This window comes from Musca domestica, unplaced genomic scaffold (genome assembly GCF_030504385.1).
Source record: "Musca domestica strain aabys unplaced genomic scaffold, Musca_domestica.polishedcontigs.V.1.1 57, whole genome shotgun sequence".
Taxonomy (NCBI): Eukaryota; Metazoa; Arthropoda; class Insecta; order Diptera; family Muscidae; genus Musca; species Musca domestica.
The window spans coordinates 4085656-4105415 of NW_026712358.1; the positions used below are offsets into that span (position 1 = coordinate 4085656).

Genomic DNA, 19760 nt, shown 5'->3' on the forward strand with positions numbered 1-19760 from the left:
CACGTCTTTGTATAGGCCCCATAGATCAGTACCTCCCTATATTCGGTATTTTGACGATTTAAGGGACAATATTCACAGAAATTTTTGGAAATTTCGTATTAAAATTTCCTAATAGGTACTACAGCATGTGACAAAAAATTGTCTATGTAGGTCCATCTCCTCGTATAGCCCCGATATAACGGCGATTTTGCTACATTATTCACCCGATTTTTTTTCTAATTTTCTATTTGAATATTCTAATGGCTTATGACAAGACCCAAATATAACGGCTATATTGGGTATTTTTAAGATTTTTACAGAATTTTTAACGGATTTTATTTTTTTGAAAATTTCCAAAATCGTTCCAAATGGTGGAGGTTAGGTAAATGGAGTCATAAAAACTATTATACGTAGATGTTTATTCTGAGATTTTTTAGTAAGATTTTGTGTAGACTATTTTGCCTTTTGACACCTTTCGCCTGAAACGAAATTTTATGTTAATTTCAGGCATCAACTACAATAAAGGTCGATGGAAAAAATTGATCAAAAAAATCAAAAAAAAATGGGGAATAGTAACATGTTTGTCGTTGAGTCATCCTTCTAAAATGAGTTTTTATGTTAGATTTTTGCTCTAGGTCGAAATCGGTTGAGTTTTACTCTTTGTACAAAATCGAACGAGTTTTTCGGAGGTCTGCAACTTTTAATACGCCGATACACGTGTCTACTTTAGTTCTACTTGCACAGCGTTATGTTTTATCTGGAATGCGTTTTAAATTCTGATGCCCCTAAGCTAAGATTTGTAAGTAGTATTAAGTAGGTCCAAACTCAAACTTTAAAATGCAAAATAGACTTTTTTGTGATATGACACTCTTTGAAATTGAGTTTCTTGTTCGACCTTCTTTTTAAGTTCTCGTCTTAATATATTTTGTAATATTTGTTCTTAAACTTAATTGAAGTAAACTAGATGCTAGAGACTTTAGATTTTTATCGTTGAAAACAATTTTGTTAAACATTTAAACGGTTAATTTCGGACCGTTAATAAGGTTAATAACAGCACAAACAATGGCTGATGTGGCCTCTACGAATATTTCGATACTTATTTGTCATGACACTCTTAGTTTTTTTCTACCATTTGTTTTTGTTCTTGCATCCGGTCCTTGGGAATTTTTCTCATCATTGAATCATTTGCACCAAAAAGAAAAAAAGACCAACTTTGACTTTGTAACCGCAGCCCAGATTTCATGCTTTATTTCCATATTAATTTAGCTGGAATAATTCGTCTGTACTTCTATGGGGAAAAGAAACTGAAAACTGCTCAATATTATTTCACGCATTATTATTAGATGCAGCATTTGCTGCTACCGTTGCAGGCCGGCCACCAGCAGATACATCAAAGCAATCATTTGTTGTTGGCAACAGAAAAATCACAGCATAATCTAATGTCGTTTTTTTTTCAATGCATAGTAAAATGATGCCAAGTCTATGAACCGAAACAAAGTGAATAATTTTGGGAAGGAATTTGAAAAATGGTCTTAAAGCTTGATGAAGTAAAAAATCGGTCAGCAGCCAGTGTAAACTGTATTTTGCTGAAGGTTATCAGTTGTTGCCAAAATAACTATTAAACATTAGTATTAGTTTGTCGAGCAAGTGGCCAAAGCCAAGAAAATGAGCCATTTTTTAGTTGGATCATTAGGCAGGACCACAATTAAACTGGCAGATATGTTGAAAGACAGACATCTCACTTATGAAAAAAAAAAACACATGAATAAATAATTCCAACATAATTGTCTCTTTTAAATATTTGTATTTACTCAGAATCAATAAAATATTCAACAAATGTTTAATATATTTCAAACGACACTCCTCTTTCCAAAAACAAAACTTAGAGGAAGCTGTATTTGATTACTGGCTGTGAATATTGTAAAACATAATTGTTTCAAACGAACAACAACAACCGGGTATTATTTTTCAATGTTAAATCGAGGAGGGCGGGTATTGGTGTTGGAATTGATAACTGTTTTCATCGAAACAATTATTTGATTTTGTGTCAAAATATCGATTCTATTTTCAGTTTTCACTTTTGTTTGATTTGTTTCCCTGCTATAAATAAAACTATAAAAACAATTTACTGAAAGTTGCATTAACCTCACTTCATTCATAGCAATGGAGGTCATCAGAATATCTAACAATTTTATTATATTGAAATTGGATATTTGAATAACATTAATAAATAGAATTGTTATTTATATGAGAAAAAAACTGCAACAAAATCAAAAATCATAATTTTTAGATTTTTTTTTTAATTTTATTGAATGAAAACAAAAACCGTCGGAAATAGCATCAAGTTTTAGAATAAGATTAGATTTGTTCGAATTGGTCACCTTTGGCACGAATTATGGCCTTCACACGCTGCCCGAATGTTGCTCTGCGGTATTTTGGCCCATTCCCTGCGAAGCGATGGCTTGAGGTGATCGACACTTTGCTATATTATAGTGCCAACAGTGCTTTCCAAAATACTCCAGACACAATAATGCAAAGGATTGGTATCCGGAGATTTTGGTGACCATTGTGCAGCTGGAAATGGAGCGAGGAACCCCATTTTGTAACCATTCTTGGGTGACGCGTTCTGAGTGCGATGGTGTTAAGTCCTGTTGGAATGTCCAAGGCCAAAACGTTTGCGTGCCCAAGGCTTTAATACACCCTCCAGAATATTTTCGCGATAATATTCGGCATTTATTCTGATGTCACGGTCAATTAATACGAGCGGAGAGTAACCATCGGCTGTTATGGCGGCCCACACCATCATCATGGCCGGCGCTTGAGTTCTGATGGCCAACCGAAGGTGTACATTTTCAGCTGACCTCTTTGGCAAGTAAACACGATCATTTTGTTTGTTTACAAACTTCTGGACAACGAATGTTTTCTCATCGGAGAAACCCAAATTCGACAGTTCATCACTTCCGGCCAAGCGAAGCATCTCTTTAGCTCTTTTGAGTCTATTTTCTTTCGTTTGCGGTGTAAGTTCTTACACTTTTTTGGAATTTTAATGGCTTTACCCCGAGCTCATTTTTCAATATTTGCCAAATTGAATGTTGCGATATGTTCAGCTCATGAGCCATTTTTCGGCCACTGCGGCGCGGATTTCTATCAAGTCGCTTCTATACATTTCGAACCGATGTTGCTATTCTGGTGTTTTCTTCCGTCCAATTCCCTGACGTCGGGCTACGCTACCAGTATCACGGTAATGAGCAATGGTACGAGATACAAACGATTTATTCACATTTAAATGCTGGAGTGCTCTAACGATTGCCATTTGTGGTTTTGCAGCCAAATATAAAGAAATCACACTATCACACTTGAATTCCATCACGAATAACTTCTTTTTGGAAAATTCTCACCAAAATGCTTTTGTACGCTTTTAAACAATATAATGAGCTGTCACTGGAATAATTTAAACAGCTGTCGTACGAGTGGCCTGGAAATGTCTCACCCTGTATTTTTATTAACCCAAGGTCTGTCATAGAGATGGAATATATCGCTCCACTCTTTCTGGTACCTCCAACAACATTTTGAGTATCCATGAAGCTCATAAAACGGGAAATCGATATTTCCATCAACACAAGATCTGTTATAAAGACGATAGAGATTTGACCATTCCTTCTGGTACCTCCCCAACAAAGGATCAATGTTTTGAATAACTAAAACGATTATAAAATCCGAAATAAGCATCCGGTACTCTTCATATTTCACTCATCCCATTATGTCTACTAGCACAAAATCTGTTGTGAAGGTGGAATATATCGATCCACTCTTTCTGGTATCTCCCCCAAAAAGGGTCAACCTTTTGAATATCCATGAAGCTCATAAAACGCGAAATCAACATCCGATTCCATTTTGACTTAACACATCTCAATATTTCTATCAACACAAGATCTGTTGTAAAGATGTTACAGATCGGACCATTTCTTTTGGTAACTCCCTCTCACAGGGTTCAAGATTTTTGAAAAACAAAACGCTTAAAGAAATCGAAATGATCATCCAACTATCCTCAAATTTTTGCTAACGCAAGATCTGTTGCGAAAATTATATAATTCTGCCAACCCCTTTTGGTACCTCACCCACAAAGGCTCACAATTTCCAATTTTTATATCCAATACTGAATATACAGTAATATTTGTATCCGTCTGTCAGATACGAATTGGTCAATATTGGCCAACTTCTCCAGAATAATAATTTGAATAATCATAACTCAAGGCTGGGGGTATACATCTGTCGGCAAAACCGACTGATACTATTTTACTTGTTCGATACAAAAAAACAGGATACTGAGACATTTTCCCAAGGTTGCTCATATAAAAATACTAAGAAATAGAATCATTGTCTTTTTATCTGTGGATTATTTTCCACAAAATTGGAAGTGTATTCCAAAAAGGTACTCGCTTTCATTTCATGTCTATGAATTTCCTTTCTCCTAAGAAGCGATCATATCTATAAACCCGTCTAATACAAACATTACTTTATAATTATTATTTCTAAATGTTTACAAACACAACAATGTGATTAATTATATATTTTTTCACTTCATTTCAGATCTTCTCCATCAGACATTACTACATTCAGAACAAACATTCTGTATTAGATTTGCAAATAAAAGACAAACTTTCAAAACATCTGGCAATTGAAAAAATCAAAAATCTTGAAAAAATTCCACCACAACCGCAGCCAACACCCGCACAACAAACAAATCGAGCCCAACACGCTGACAAAAGGAAATCTTTTGAATGCCGCAGTTTCTGCACGCCATCGTCAACTTAGTATGAGAGAAAAAGATCATTCTCCAAGAAAAATGCTTCCTAGCCCCAAACAAGGGTCGGTCTACCCGATTTTAGGCTCCATGCCCTACAACAGCAACAATTTCAACTCGAATGTACCTTATGATCTGTCATCGCCTGCACGCAGCAATAGCTCGACGGCGGCCACAGCCCTTACCACCGCCCTAACAGCATTGTATCAAACTCAAAAAGATCTTAAGAAGGAGAGAAGGCGTGGCCATGCGGATCAACCCTTGGATTTGAGATTGGCCCATAAAAAGCATGATGGTGGCACGGCAGGTGATGGCGGGACAGATGGGGACTCCAACACCACTGAAATGATGGAGGATGAAAATAGCAACCTGGTAATGATAACTAGCGGACAATTGGACAAGTCATGTCACAACTCCGAATGCAACAGCAATACCAACACCAATTCTCGGGTCCTGCAAGATGGTGTGGCTGGCGATAAGACAGCCGATCTTCATTTGTTGAATGAATTGAATAATAACAACAACAATTTCCTGCTGCAAAACAATCAAGCTCTGCAAGAACAGTTCGAAGCTCTGAACAGCAAAAAGATGCTGAGGGTGTTGAGGGACCAAGCCAAATCGTTGCCAACAAATCTGGAACAACTGCCATTTCCCGTAACGGCCCTACATCCCACTCTACTCGAGACCATAGCCAAAGCAATGCCTCCTCTGCCCTACCGAAATCTCTTCTTTTTGCCTCGACCGAATCAGGCCAATAATCCAGCTGCAAATGTAACAAATTTCCCGTTTTTCTCCTCGCCACCGGCCGGTTGTCTAGGTAAGGATACGAAAAAGAATACCACAACTGTAACGGCAACGACCACAACGCCACCCATAGCCACAGCAGATTCTAGCATGACAGATCTTAAATTTGATGTTGCCGCTGCCAGCGCCAATAGAAATACCCTTACCGAAAGCCTGGCCAACTCGTTGCTGCTCAGTCAAAATGGACCCACGCCCACCACCACCCCAAGCACCGGTGCCTCCGGTGCCCCACACTATCGCCAAAAGAGACCTGCGGTTAATCGTTCCAATGCTCCAGCCGGGGCCAATCATCTGTACAAATCAAAGGACCGTTATACGTGTAAATTTTGCGGCAAAGTATTTCCCAGATCGGCGAATTTAACCCGCCATCTGCGAACTCACACGGGCGAACAGCCCTACAAATGCAAATACTGTGAACGTTCCTTTAGCATATCGTCGAACCTGCAACGACATGTGCGCAATATTCACAACAAGGAGAGACCCTTCAAATGTGAAATTTGTGAACGCTGCTTTGGCCAACAAACCAATCTCGATCGTCATCTGAAGAAACATGAAGCCGATGCCGTGTCAATGGGTCTGGGTCTCAACGAACGCATACGTGGTGGTCTACGTCGTTTCTGTGAAAATCCTGCCGAGGAATCTTATTTCGAAGAGATACGCTCATTTATGGGTAAAGTCACTCAGTTGCCGTTGAATTCAGCTGGCGCTGCGGCGGGAGCTTCCAAGTTGTCACTGATGGATCATAGTACAACACCGCACTCTGAACCTCATTCGCCGGGTCGAAGTTCATCGTATGCCCCCTCTGATCCCGACTCAACGGCCAGTGGTCTGCGTATTATCATTAAGGATGAGCACAGTAATCATAGTAATCAATCGAATGAGCAACAACAACAACAACAGCAAGGTAATGATCCACAACAACACCAGCAATCTGGGCCTGGTGGATCGGCACCATCCACACCGCCTCCTAGGAACGATGGCCACCGAAGTAATCAGGGCTCCCCGTCTACAGTATCGAATATTCAAACAAATAAACTAAGTCCTTTTGAATCATCGCCCAGTAGAGAGTGTTCGGCAACAACCTAACATTGAATGAAAATCCGTTGGTTAATAGATTCTTAGAAAGGGTATTGTTTCTTCACGATTTTTTCCATTGCTGGGAAAAATAATCCTTACAAAAATATAAACATTTGGTCTGAAAGCAAATGCTTCCAAAATAATCCAAATTGGTGTCTCCTTCCAATTTTTACACAAAAGTACATGTTGATAACCCAGCAATGAAATATCTGACTCTGAAATAAAGATCCCCAACTCACAAACAGAGCATTCGTTCACCGTGTTTAAGTGTCTTCTTACTATGTCCTATTTTCTAAAACAATTAATTTATGTAAATATAATTTGTTTCAATTCCTCTCTTGCGAAGAAAAACTCATACTTATGTACATTGCAACAATACACGCAAGAGTTAATGATTTCTAATGAACTAATTTAAACATCATATCGTTTGTAAACTATTTACAATTCGAATCCTTCTATTTAAATGTTACTCTCATTATTTACGTTTACGATTTATTGTAAATATATATACGTTTAATAAAATCTTTAAGCATTCCTTCAAAATGTATTTGTGTAAGTTCTACAAGTTGTTCATAGAGTAGTTAGCTTGTCATTTCATAAAATAAGATAAATTCCCAATGTATGTAACTTTGTAAAAAAAATTATTAAAATAACAAAAAGAAAAAGCATTTTGTATGATAAAGAGATAAGAGCAGAACAGCAATTAGAAACGTATTTCAATTGTACAACAATATATGTATTTTTGTCTTTTGTTTAATTAAGAATTAGGTAAAATGTTTTATTATTGAGAATTTATGTTTTATTTCTTAAATAAATGTTTTTGCAAAAATTAAAATGATTCATTTTATTTGCATTTGGATTGATGGGGATTTAGGCTGGATGTGCGACAAGTAGGTCGGAACTAAGAGGGGAAAAGGAAAGTTACAAAATGCAACATTCATAAGCTACATAAGAATATATCAACAAGTAAAATAGTATCAGTCGGGTTTGTCGACAGATGTATACCCCCAACCTTGAGTTATGATTATTCAAACTGTTGATTCTTTATGAGGGAGGTTCCGAAGCAGTTGGACAATATTGCATAATTCGTATCTGACCCAAGACTGGTAAAAATATTACAGCGTCCCAGATTTGGACTATATCGACTCCATCCTAAACTTAATATGAGATATGTGCCCATTTTTGGGAAATGTGGAAATACAGGGTTAGATGAAAAAAACTGCAATCAACTTCAGACTGCTGTCATTTCTAAGCCACTCGTCCGACAACTGTTAAAATTATTCCAGTGACAGCTCATTATATTGTTTACATTCGTACAAAAGCATTTTGGTGAGAATTTGCCAGAAAAAAAAGTCATTCGTGATGGAATTCAAGCGTGATAGTGTGATTTCTTTATATTTTGTTGGAAACCCACAAGTGGCTATCGTTAGAGCACTCCAGCATTTAAATATGAAAAGTGGACGAAAGAAAACAGCAACACCAGCAGATATGGTTCGAAAAGTAAAGAAGCGACTTGATCGAAACCCGCGTCGCAGTGGCCGAAAAATGGCTCATGAGCTGAACATATCGCAATATTCCATTCGGCAAATATTGAAAAATGAGCTCGGGGTAAAGCCATTGAAATTCCAAAAAGTGCAAGAACAAACACCGCAACAGAAAGAAAATAGACTCAAAAGAGCTAAAGAGTTGATTTGCTTGGCCGAAAGTGGTGAACTGCCGAATTTGGTTTTATCCGATGAGAAAACATTCGTTGTCCAGCGGTTTGTAAACAATCAAAATGATCGTGTTTACTTGCCAAAGAGGTCAGCTGAAAATGTCCACCTTCGGTTAGCCACCAGAATTCAAGTGCCCATCACCATGGCGATGGTGTGGGCCGCCATAACAGCCGATGGTCGCTCTTCGCTCGTATTAATCGACCGTGGCATTAGAATAAATGCCGAATATTATCGCGAAAATATTCTGGAGGGTGTATTAAAACCTTGGGCTCGCAAACATTTTGGCCGCAGACCTTGGGCATTCCAACAGGACTCAGCACCATCGCACTTAGCACGCGCCACCCAAGAATGGTTACAAATTGAGGTTTCTCTCACACAATGGCCACCAAAATCTACGGATACCAATCCGTTGGACTATTGTGGCTGGAGTATTTCGGAAAGCAAGGTTGGCACTAAAAAATACCAAAATGTCGATCGCCCCAAGCAAGCGCTTCGCCGGGAATGGGCCAAAAAAAATACCGCAGAGCAACATTCGGACAGCGTGTGACGGTTTTATTGGCCGTTTGAAGGCCATAATTCGTGCCAAGGTGACCAATTCAAACAAATCTAAACTTATTCTAAAATTTTATTTTTTTTTTAATTTTTTGCTTTCAATCAATAAAATTTAAAAAAAATGTAAAAATTATGGCGTTTGACTTTGTTGCATTTTTTTATCTCACCCTGTACAAACTGTGTATACGTTTTGACAGAACATGGACACTTAAAGCATGAGTGAGAGCATGAGGTAACTTTATTCATCCCCTCGTTATTGTACCGTTGTCCCACGTCCACATATGTAACTATACGTCTCCACTTCTATAAATGAAAATACATTTCTAAAGTTTCCTACCACATTGACAACTTAAAAATAAAAATTATTCGAAATATAAAAACATTGATTCTTAAATGGATATAAAGACGTTACTTTTAAAGGGATTATCTTCGCAGAAACCCATTAGGGCATGCCATCGTCTTTTAATCGAGAACAAAGGGTATGTAACAAATATTATAGATATTGGTTTGAACAACTTCATCACACTTCGCTAATATTTCAGCTATACAATAAACTTTCAATTGAGCGGAAAATATTTGAAAATAACAAGGATAAAACGTATTACACAAAAACGCAAAACATTAAAACAAAGGATCAGATGGAGGCAAAAATTCCACCAACGATATCGAAACAAAGTGAAATCCTATTTGACACGAAAACTAAATGAAGACTTGCTAAAGGAATTGACTGATGCAAACAAAATTCGAAAAATAGTACTGCAACGGAGCAAAATTGAGAAAATCGACATAGCGGAGACGGTAAAAATATGCAGGGGCACAGAAACCAATATTCATAATACAAAAGCCAGCATTGGAATACAAACTGCAACCCGAAAACAACAAGTCAAAATGGTAAGCAATTCCACTGAAACAGAAAGGACAATCTGTAGAACATTTGGACAGCAAACTTTAATGTATAATAAGCGCAAATCCAGCTCTGGGCCAAAACCTTTTCCTCCACTACGATATTTCGTATCAACTGGTACCCAAACTGAGTTGCAGACCACAACATGTGGCGTTCAATGCAAATATCGGACGGTATCCGTTGCTATTCAATCTGATCAGTTGGCTACTGCAGCTGCAGGTATCCAAGTTTATAGCAATAACCATGAGTTCAACAAATCCCCAGATGTTCCTATCCAAAATTGTAGCGGGAAATTACCGGAACAGGAAATAATGATTTACATGTTAAATGAAATAGGAGAACTTGTAATAAATCAAAACGCATTACTAATTAATAATTCCAAATTATTAAATCAGATAAGTGAACGGGCAACACTTCACAGGAATTTAGATAAAAGGTGTATTATAAGGTATGTATAGAGGATATGATAAATAGGCTATTGCTACCTAAATATGTACGAATATATTCACAGAACGAATGGTATTTTGAAACGAAATAAAACTACGGCAAAATGTTTGATACGAAAACGAAGCAAGTATGTGATTGGCAAAGAAAGGGAACAACTTGATTTGAGGTAAAAATTATACTCCTATTCCAAGATGCTTTAAAAAAAAATAATATTACTCTTATCATTAGCTCAAAGTCAACACAAACTGATAAAAGGCAAATTGCCTCCAATTCGGTAGACAATTGTACCCAAACTTCAATGGATACATATCTAAAAAAATCATGGTTTGGTAGAAAAGCAAATAAACTCAATTGAAATTTCTCAGCTCAACTGTTTAGATGAAAAAATCAAATGCATCAACCAATTATTTCACTTACCTTCCCAGATGTCTTGATGTCTTGTATTCTGATTGGAAAGTAATGCGCCCAAATGAAAATGTTGATTGATGTTTTAATGTCTTGATTTTAAAATGTTGCATGTGTTGATTGAAGATAAATATTGAAATGATGATTTGGTGCCATTGGAATGTGTGATTGACTTATAAATAATATTAAAACGCTCGTATGTTCTTTCTTTTGTTTGTGGGTTTACTATTTTTTTTCTCTTCTTTCTCCTTGTGAATTCATTATAATTTGCTTTTATAATTTGGCTTGTTGTTGTATTTGTTGTTTGTTTGTTATTCTTAGTAAGTATCAGTAAGTTTAGAATGTTTTCATTCTCTGCTTCTTAATATTGAGTAAATTTTAAAAAATTAAATTTAACTACACAATTAACAAAATAAAGTCGACAGCAGACACGGCACACATACGTCGTAAACACGCTCACTAACATTCATCATTCTCAGACTCGCTCTCTTAGGCTTAATGCATTTTTAACGGAAATGTTTTATGTGGGGGCTTTATTTCCTCTAATGTGGAAGGGAGTTCAAGAACAAATCATACCAGCGATTTACCACCCCCGCCACCTCCCCCACTGGATTTTGATTTGTTGCCACCTTTTTTGGATGAAGAATTATAGGACTTGTCGGAACCGGAACTTATGTTACCTGTAAAGTCAAATAAATTAATGTATGTATGATGTTGAATTTAACAAATTTATTTACCTTTGTGACCTGAAGAGGATTTCTTAGAATTATTATATGGATGTCTACTGCCACCCTTGTCGCTGTCATAGCCAGCCCGTCTTCTCGATTCCCGAGGACTGGGTGGTGGACTGAAGTCGGTTTCTGTGTCATAGGTGGACATAAGATCACGTTCTGTGCCATAATTATAGCGGCTATCTGTGGGTGAGAGTGAACGATATGTTCGTGGTGGTGGTGAGTATGTGTGATGACGATGCCACGAATTGTTGCTTTCGTAATCCAGATAGTCATCATAGTCGAGTAGACTTGAGCGTTGTGGAGGCGGCGGTGACATGATACGTCCCAATGGTGCTGGACGCATCTCACCTGGTGGCACGAAAGGAGGTGGGGGCGGCATTCCCATGAATGGTGGAGGTGGTCCCATGAATGGTGGCGGTAGGAATGGTGGTGGTGGCATTCTGCCTAACATGGGGGAGCCCGGAGACTCCATGTGTATGGGAGAGGGGGCATTTGCTAAATCATCACCCAGGCCTGCAGGACCAGCTGAAGGTTCTAGAATGAAAAACGAATTCAAACGAATAAATATACATAATTGTTTGCCATTTACTTACTATTGGCTTCATTAACATTGCCACCAGCTAATGCTGTCAATTTCCTGCGTAAAGCTGTGGCTTCTGCCCTAGCTTCTTCGTACCGTCTATCCGATTGGCGGGCTGCCAACCATGTCTCGTGGGCACGATTTTCAAGCGTACCCGTTTGGGCCTTGTGCGCTGCAACTTGAGCTTCAATTTCAGCACGCAAGGCATCATTTTGAGATCTATTTAAAGTAAAAAATTTTTCACATATTTTCATTTCAGATATTAAAATAAAGCATACTTCAATGATTGTATTTCCTCTTGCATGGCCGTTAAACGTTCCACAGTTGTACTAGTTTCACCTTGCTGCTGCAACCACATGGTTTCTTTTAGGCTCAGTTCTCTAAAATGGTTAAAAATATGTTTATTGTTAAATAATAATAAACACGATAGAGTTTGTCATACTTTTGTAACTGTGTCTCTTTCTCCTTGAAGTAATTTGACAATACTTCCAGACGGGTTTGAGCTTCCAATTTGTCCTTTTCCGATTGATTAAAGTCTTGTTTAAGTTTTTCAACCTCAGCTGTTGCCACTTGCAATTGACTCTCACATATTTTTCTGGCATCCTAGAAAAGAAAAAGGGTAATACTAGTTCACGGAGAAAATCTTAGCATGTAGACATTACCAATTCCAATTCCAATCGTTCCTTTAGTGACACGTATTTCTTCTGGGCATCTAGTAGTTCAGCTCTAGTATTGGCGACATCAATAACCTGATTGATATTTACATTGGGATCCTTTTTAACATTCTTCAAACATTCCTCTAATGCCTGAGAAAAAAATGACAACATTATGAATTAATTCAAAGAAATAGAAATATAAATGTACCTCCACTTTAGCCAGACTGGTCTGCCACTTAGTGTGCTCAGCCTCCACCTTTGCACTTAAATCTACAATTTCGTTTTGTAGGCGTTTGATTTCGAAATTCTTGCCCTCCAAAGCAGCGGTGATATCCTTGTCAAAATCATTTTTAATTTGGTCCAGCCGAGTGATTAGACTGCCTTTTTCTGCCTCTAGCTCATCATTGTCCCTCTGAAGATTTGAAATTTGCGATTCATAGCGAGCATTTTGTTCAGCTATCAACAGTTGCAATTCACTATTTTCGCGGCTCTTTTCAGCCAAACTGGCATTGATTTCCAAATCGTATCTGCAATAATGTGGCTAATAAATAGCGGCATTGATTGGTAGTCTCTTTTACTTACTTTGTTGTTCATTCAATTGCTTCTGTAATTCTTCCACACTGCTTATGATGCTTTCGTCTCCAGTCTGATTACTCAACAATTCTGAAACTATTTTATTCAATTCAATACCGGCATCTGCAGCAGCTTCCAATTCCTTTTGCAATGATGTTATCTGCTCTTGCAAGCGAGCCTTCTCCACTAACTCCTCCTCCAATTCTTTTTTAATCGACAACACCATATCGTTGGAGCCAAACGAATTATCCTCAATGCTGGACAGCTTTTGCCGGGTCGACATTAAGTTGTGCTTAAGAATGGAATTTTCTTTGTGGGATGCCAATAAACTACTTTCCAATTGATTGAGTTTGGAGAGTAAAGCACCCTCACTGCTGCTGTTGCAGAAACAGTAATAGCCAAAGACGAAGAACAACGTGGTGGCAGCAACAATCGTTAAAAATGCCAACAAATCACTGATTTCCAAGACTTTAGAGGCTAATGCTTGAACAAAGGTTTCCATGGTGAATTCAGTGGTTATGAAAGATCTGAGAGAGCACGTACATTTTTCTTCGGAATGCGATGCAGTTTTATGTGACGAGTGTGGACAGTCATTGGGACCCAACTTTTCGCAAAAACTTTCATCTGAAAATAAGCAAAAATAAAAATGGTTTAAGTTAAGGCCAGCGTCATCTTACATAAAGTAGTTCGATGATTTTAAAATAAAACTAAGTCTTTGATGTAATTAAAAAGAACGAATAATTTTTTAAAAGATAAGAAATACACAAAAACAGTTTTAGTGTCTAATATATTGATAAGACCAATAGGTTATGACGAAGCTCTTATTGCTCAATTATTATTTTAATTTACATGACTAACATTGAGACATCCCATACAATTGTATTATAAATTTAGTGTTCAAATTGGTTGTGAATCTTTTTAACTTCAAAAAATATAAAACAGAAATCATTCACATACCTTCTTCGCTGTTGGTCTTATATAATGAGTTTGGCTGTTTTCCGCCCATATCCGGATACAAAATCTTCTTCAACTCATTGTCATCCATCTCTGCAGCTGGATATTTTGGTTTTTTGTTATTGGGCAATATATTGTTAACGGTATCCATAATCGTTGCAAATAATCCCTTATCTTTCTTTTCAACAATATCATCATGATGATGTGATGGCGTTAATGAAGGTAATGATTTTGGTTCTTCCTCAATTGACTTAGGGGCTTCTGGCGTTACTATGGGCTGTAGAGGCTCAACATAGCCCTGACCTTGAGAAACGTCATCATAATAAGAATTGTCAACAGCTTGAGGTTTAATTGTTGACACCTCCGGCTCACTGGCTATAGGAGTATCGGTAATTGTTGTCTCCGGTTTAACAGTTGTTGTTTCTTCTTCATAGCTCGTAGAATGCTGCCCATAATAGTCAAAATTTGGTGTTTCAGTAGGCAATGAGGGCTCAGTTGTGTGTTGATAATAATCATGTTGAGACGGTAATGGTGTGTTGGATGACTCGACATTGGGATAATGTTGTGCGGGATTTACATAATCATTAGTATTTTGTTGTTGATAGGGATCACTGTACCCAGGGGGTATAGCGGTACTAAGCACAGGTGTTTCAGTTGGTTGTAACACGGGTTCTTGGTGGGGATCTATATTGGCAGGGGGGTTTTCTGGGATAGGCATTTGTGTTGAAGTTGGAAGTGGTGGTTCCTGGTTTGTTGGTATTTGGGGAGATTCTGTTACATCTGAAATGCCTTCTGTGGCAGTTGTGGGCAATAGGTTTGGGGAACTTGGAATTTCGGTATTAGCGGTTACTTCCTGCGTATTATGTATATTATCAATGGGTATTTCCATTGGCATTTCGTTTTGTACTTGATGCTCACTTACGGGATGCTCACTGGTGTTTGGAGAACTAGGAATTTCGGTATTAGCGGTTACTTCCTGTGTATTGTGTATATTATCAATAGGTATTTCCATTGGCATTTCGTTTTGTCCTTGATGCTCACTTACAGGTTGCTCACTGCTGTTTGGTTCACTATCATTTGAGCTAGGTTCATCTGAAGTGATTTCAGAGGTTGTATTCTCGGGAAGACTTTGTTCATTCGATATGTTGGTAGCATGGAAAATATCTTCTTTTTCTTCTTTGTTGGCAGTATTTAAGGCTTCAGTGGTGGGGGTAGAGGTCTTAGAGGAATTCTCCTGTTTCAATATTTCTGCATTCTTATCTTCGATAGGAACTGTTTCTTGCTGTTGTTCTTTTGAATTTACATCCTCTGGTGTTGTTTCATCACCGTGCTTTAAATCAGATTGGTGCACACTTTCAACACTTGGTTCGGTGGAAACTTGTTGTTGTTGTTGTGTTCCCTCAGTAGTTGAAGCAGCACCACCATCCACTATGCTTGAAGCAATAGTTGTAGAGTCCGATGAGTTTTCAGCAACATTGTTGGGGGTTTCAGGGATTTCATCAGTCTTTGTTGATGTATTCTCTGTTGAAGAGGATTCAGTAGTATCTGCCGGATTACTTTCCGAGGTCTCCACGTGGGAATTAAGTGGGACTGGTTTCATCGGCTCTTGGAATAATTTTTCTTTACTTTTCGTATCATCATTATCGATATCTTCATCATTATCGATTTCATCATCATCATAATCGCCTATTTCTCCATCATCATCTTCCTCGGACATTCCCATGGTGGAACCCATTGTTTGCTGTTCATACTCATCATCATTTGATGTGGGAATTCTAGTTCCATCAACAACTATTACATCTTCCTGGACTGGTGTTGCAGTTCGTTGCGGCAGTTCCTCGCTGTTACCAGTAGGACTACTGTTTATAGCTTCCTCTTGAGAACTTACAACCGCGTCATCTAAAGAAGCTGTAGGCGTTGTAACTTCCACGCTTACTTCAGGTGCAATTGAAGTTGGAGTTGCAGGAACTAAGGCCTCGGGACTACCAGGCTGAACTACATCTACAATATGTTTAAGATCCTTTTCTTTAATAAGTATCCGTTCCTCCCTAATGTAATCCTTAGGTGCATATCCTTCACGTCCATTTACCTCAACTCCCCACAGGGAAGGATTGGAGCCAGCGCTCTTCGACTTGATGCGTATAGGCGCATTGATTTGAAACGAAACCATTCCCACCTCTCCCGCTCTGTAACTAATTTTCCCCTTGCCCAGTGATATGATTTCTGAAAAGAAGAAAGAGAAAAAAAGACATAAGAATTGCCACTTTTCTAACTTGGTCACTTTTAACGATTACACACCAAGGCAAACCCCTTTCACTTACCTTTACATTTTTCATCGGCACACAGCCGTTTATCTGAAAGTCCATAGGCTGTGCCCCAAAAAACTAGGGTAAATACTAACGTCAGTGCTAATAAATTCGTTGTTGGTGCTTTGGTTATTTTCCACATTTTGCATTGCGTTTTTCGTTTCTCGTTTATCGCCACAAATATAATTGCTAGAGACAAAACTATTCACTTTTTATTTGTCTTTTGTAAAATTATAATTTTTTCGTTCGCCACATCACACATATAAAAATGAGTTTTTATTTGCAGAGTTGCCTTTTCTCGTATGTCAGTGTCTGACAGCTAATAAGTACTGAATACCCGGTATCTGTTAGTGGTGGCAATGGCACGATGATTACTTTGTTTGCTAGAGCTTTTGCAAAGCGAAAGCTTTCATTATACAGGACAAAGCAGAATAGATTTTTTTGGCACGTTCACTCTGCTATGGATGGGTCTATGTTACCACTTTGATGTATATTTTCGACGAACTATTTAGATTTGTAGATAATATCATTCGTATTCTTATAGGCTCTATTAAGGCCTTGACATATTGAATGCTCTATTCCTTGTCACGGATAATCGATAAAACAGCCGTAATAAACTGTTTTATCGACACTGAACGTCTCGTCTTATAGCAAAAGCCATACATGAATCGAAAATATTGAAGTCATTCAAATCGAAAACGTTCAAAATATTAATTGGTCTGTTCTAGAACTGCAAGAATGTAAAAGTTTATACTACGATAACCTATTTTTCTTTAGGATATCGAAAAAAATTGAAAACGGAGGAACAGGAACAGTAAACTATTCCATAACAAGATGCAGGTGTATAATACATTATAACAGTGAAAAACATGTCATAAATCCTGGGCAATTCTTGAAAAACGATGAAATATGTTTTCAAGTATAAGTTGAGTAGGTCAAAAATTACAATTGTTTAATTGAATATTCTTCAATATCATTGTGCATGGAACAGTTTTCTATTCAAATGCACCATTTACAGTCATACAGTGGTTAATTTTTTTAACATTTTAGGTTTGAGTGACTTCAATATTTTCACTCATACCCCTGAAACGATACAGCGACATCTGTTTTCATTTGCCTATGCACAAATATTTATACCCTACATCACATAGTGGTAAGGGTATTATGTCTTTGTGCATTTGTTTGTAACATGGAGAAGGAAGCGAGATAGACCGATACTTACTTTAAGGATCATCGTAGTCTCACTTTCTGAGTCGATTTATACAGGTCAGTATGTCTGTCCGTCCATCCGACTATGTATTTTTGTGAACAAAATGCAGGTCGCATTTATTATCCGATTGAGATGAAATTTTCCAATCAATATTTCTTTTGCCCAAGGGCGAACCCCATTGATATTGGAGATAATCGGATTAGATTTACATATAGCTCCCATATATCTTCAACTGATTTCGGGTAAGTTGTGAACAAAATGGCCAATATAAGTCCAAATGACCTGCATTTTGGTACATCCGACCTAATTCAGTCTAGAAGCAAGAACATCAAATTTGGAGAAAATCGGTTAAGATATAACTATAGCCCCCATCATCCGATTTGGTGCTCAAGTTCCTTATATTTGAAATATACGCCGCACAAGAATGATATTTCGTACAAGATATTTGGTACCAGATATCAGATACAGCCCAGAAATACTTCTGCCAAATTTTATCAAGATCGGTTCAGATTTGGATATAGCTCCCATATATATTTTCAACCGATTTCGACTTTTAACTTTTCCTTGCATTAACGTTTGGGAACATGATATGTCAAAAAAATTTAAATGTTTTTCAAAATCGAAGGTGGTAATGATATGCGTTTGTTTAACAATTTAACATAATTTAAAAAACTTGAATAATTTTTCCTTTAAAAATTTCACTTTCAAAATTGGTTTGAAAGTTAATTGTCACGTGTAGGTTCAAATATCCTTTGGTTGAACATACAATGTTTGGGACATAGGACTTTTGCTTGCATTACAGTTATGAGGTCCGCAAAGAAAATTTCGGCGTGTAGCAAATGGAATGACCAAAAATATGTTTTCCCTTTTTATGACGGTGTTAGGTGCAAAGCTGCTGATTCAATATATTTTTGCTGGGTAGGTATGAAAAAAAAAAAACTATCTCACTAACACACATATTTTTGAGCATCTTCACATCAACTCGTGGTGATGATCATTAAATAATTGCCGGCAAAAATCTCTCTGGCGTCATATTTCTCATTGAATGGTGGAGCAAACTGAGAGAAGGAGAGCCCATCATCAGACACGCAAAAAATGAATAGCACTGGCAAAGACAACCGATCGAATTTATTTCTCCTAGTTTTAATAGTCTTCAGCATTTTGACGGGAAAGGTTGTCGGTGCGGTTGATTCGCGTGTTTCGGTTTTAAGACAAAGTGAAAGGAAAAAGTACGTTGTATTTTGCAATTTTCACAAACGAATGGTGGACAAAAAATAGTTTGTCAAAATACTCACACACACTTGCAACAATAATATTTCCTCAAACACATCGCTGCGCACAGCTGTGGAGATTTTCCATAAGCTAAACATAAGCGATGTGGTTGTTTTAAATGAAAATGGACGGCAGTTTATAAAATTGATTAAAGTTAAATTAGTTTTTTTTATTAATTTTCTTCATAAATTCGCTGGTGTGATGCAACGACAAGCGACGCATTGCAATGAGTGTGTAAAACGAAAATAGTTTTTTATATTTATTTTTTTTTTTTACTTTTCTATCGCCCTCTTTGTTGTTTATTTACATAATAAACTTAACACAAATTACAAATGATGTGTGCCTGCGTGCGTGTGTGGTCGGCAATTTCTTTTTTTCTTCAAATGAAATAAAAAAAACGGGGGGGGGGGGGGGCAACAACAAAACCGCGTTATCGACCGAATGTGTGCAGTGTGACCGAAATTCTTTAGCATTGACTTTGAGTGTAACAAGTGGCCGGCCGGGTCATCATCACAAATGTGTAACATATATTAGCGATTTGAGTATAAGAACCAATTAACCAATTAATTGTACTACATCACTTTCGTAATTATAGACGAATTTTCTCAATGCCTTGTCGGTCTTAAATATTCTAGTACCTATTTGAAATTGTATAGAGGAGTTGTTTTACGGCATTTTCTATTACTATTTAATATTTTAAAAACTAAAGTGAGCACTGTCGATCAAAGATAAAATAATAAATAAATTGCCACTCTCGCCGGCTCAAGGTCAGCTTTTTTCGAATGTTG

The 19760-nt window shown here is 37.4% G+C and overlaps 4 protein-coding genes across 4 annotated transcripts in view; 3 read left to right on the forward strand and 1 right to left on the reverse strand.

Annotated features, from left to right (window-relative positions):
* The window catches only part of LOC101898917 (uncharacterized), a 70250-nt gene extending 62800 nt beyond the window's left edge, over positions 1-7450 (forward strand). The window contains exon 2 of the mRNA XM_059128726.1: positions 4570-7450. Coding sequence (XP_058984709.1) covers positions 4796-6673 — 1878 coding nt within the window. The 5' untranslated portion in view covers positions 4570-4795 and the 3' untranslated portion in view covers positions 6674-7450. The remainder of the gene's footprint in view (positions 1-4569) is intronic.
* A 1861-nt stretch (positions 7451-9311) lies between these two features.
* LOC105262524 (uncharacterized) lies at positions 9312-10988 on the forward strand. The gene is made up of 4 exons (XM_011297775.3): positions 9312-9410; positions 9474-10283; positions 10347-10448; positions 10511-10988. Exons 1-4 carry the CDS (start codon positions 9325-9327, stop codon positions 10635-10637), a joined length of 1125 nt encoding a protein of 374 aa, XP_011296077.3. The 5' UTR covers positions 9312-9324; the 3' UTR covers positions 10638-10988.
* An 82-nt stretch (positions 10989-11070) lies between these two features.
* On the reverse strand, positions 11071-16814 carry LOC101900173 (transport and Golgi organization protein 1). The gene is made up of 10 exons (XM_059128728.1): positions 16506-16814; positions 14188-16407; positions 13236-13854; positions 12866-13184; positions 12664-12807; positions 12444-12604; positions 12280-12381; positions 12015-12220; positions 11425-11955; positions 11071-11367 (listed from the first exon to the last, which is right to left on the reverse strand). The coding sequence occupies exons 1-10, from the start codon at positions 16630-16632 to the stop codon at positions 11258-11260; spliced, it is 4539 nt and encodes a 1512-aa protein (XP_058984711.1). The 5' UTR covers positions 16633-16814; the 3' UTR covers positions 11071-11257.
* A 1961-nt stretch (positions 16815-18775) lies between these two features.
* LOC101899504 (uncharacterized) overlaps positions 18776-19760 on the forward strand; it is a 34717-nt gene continuing 33732 nt past the window's right edge. Inside the window, exon 1 of the mRNA XM_005192043.4 lies at positions 18776-18929. The gene's annotated coding sequence lies outside the window, so the exon portion shown is untranslated. The remainder of the gene's footprint in view (positions 18930-19760) is intronic.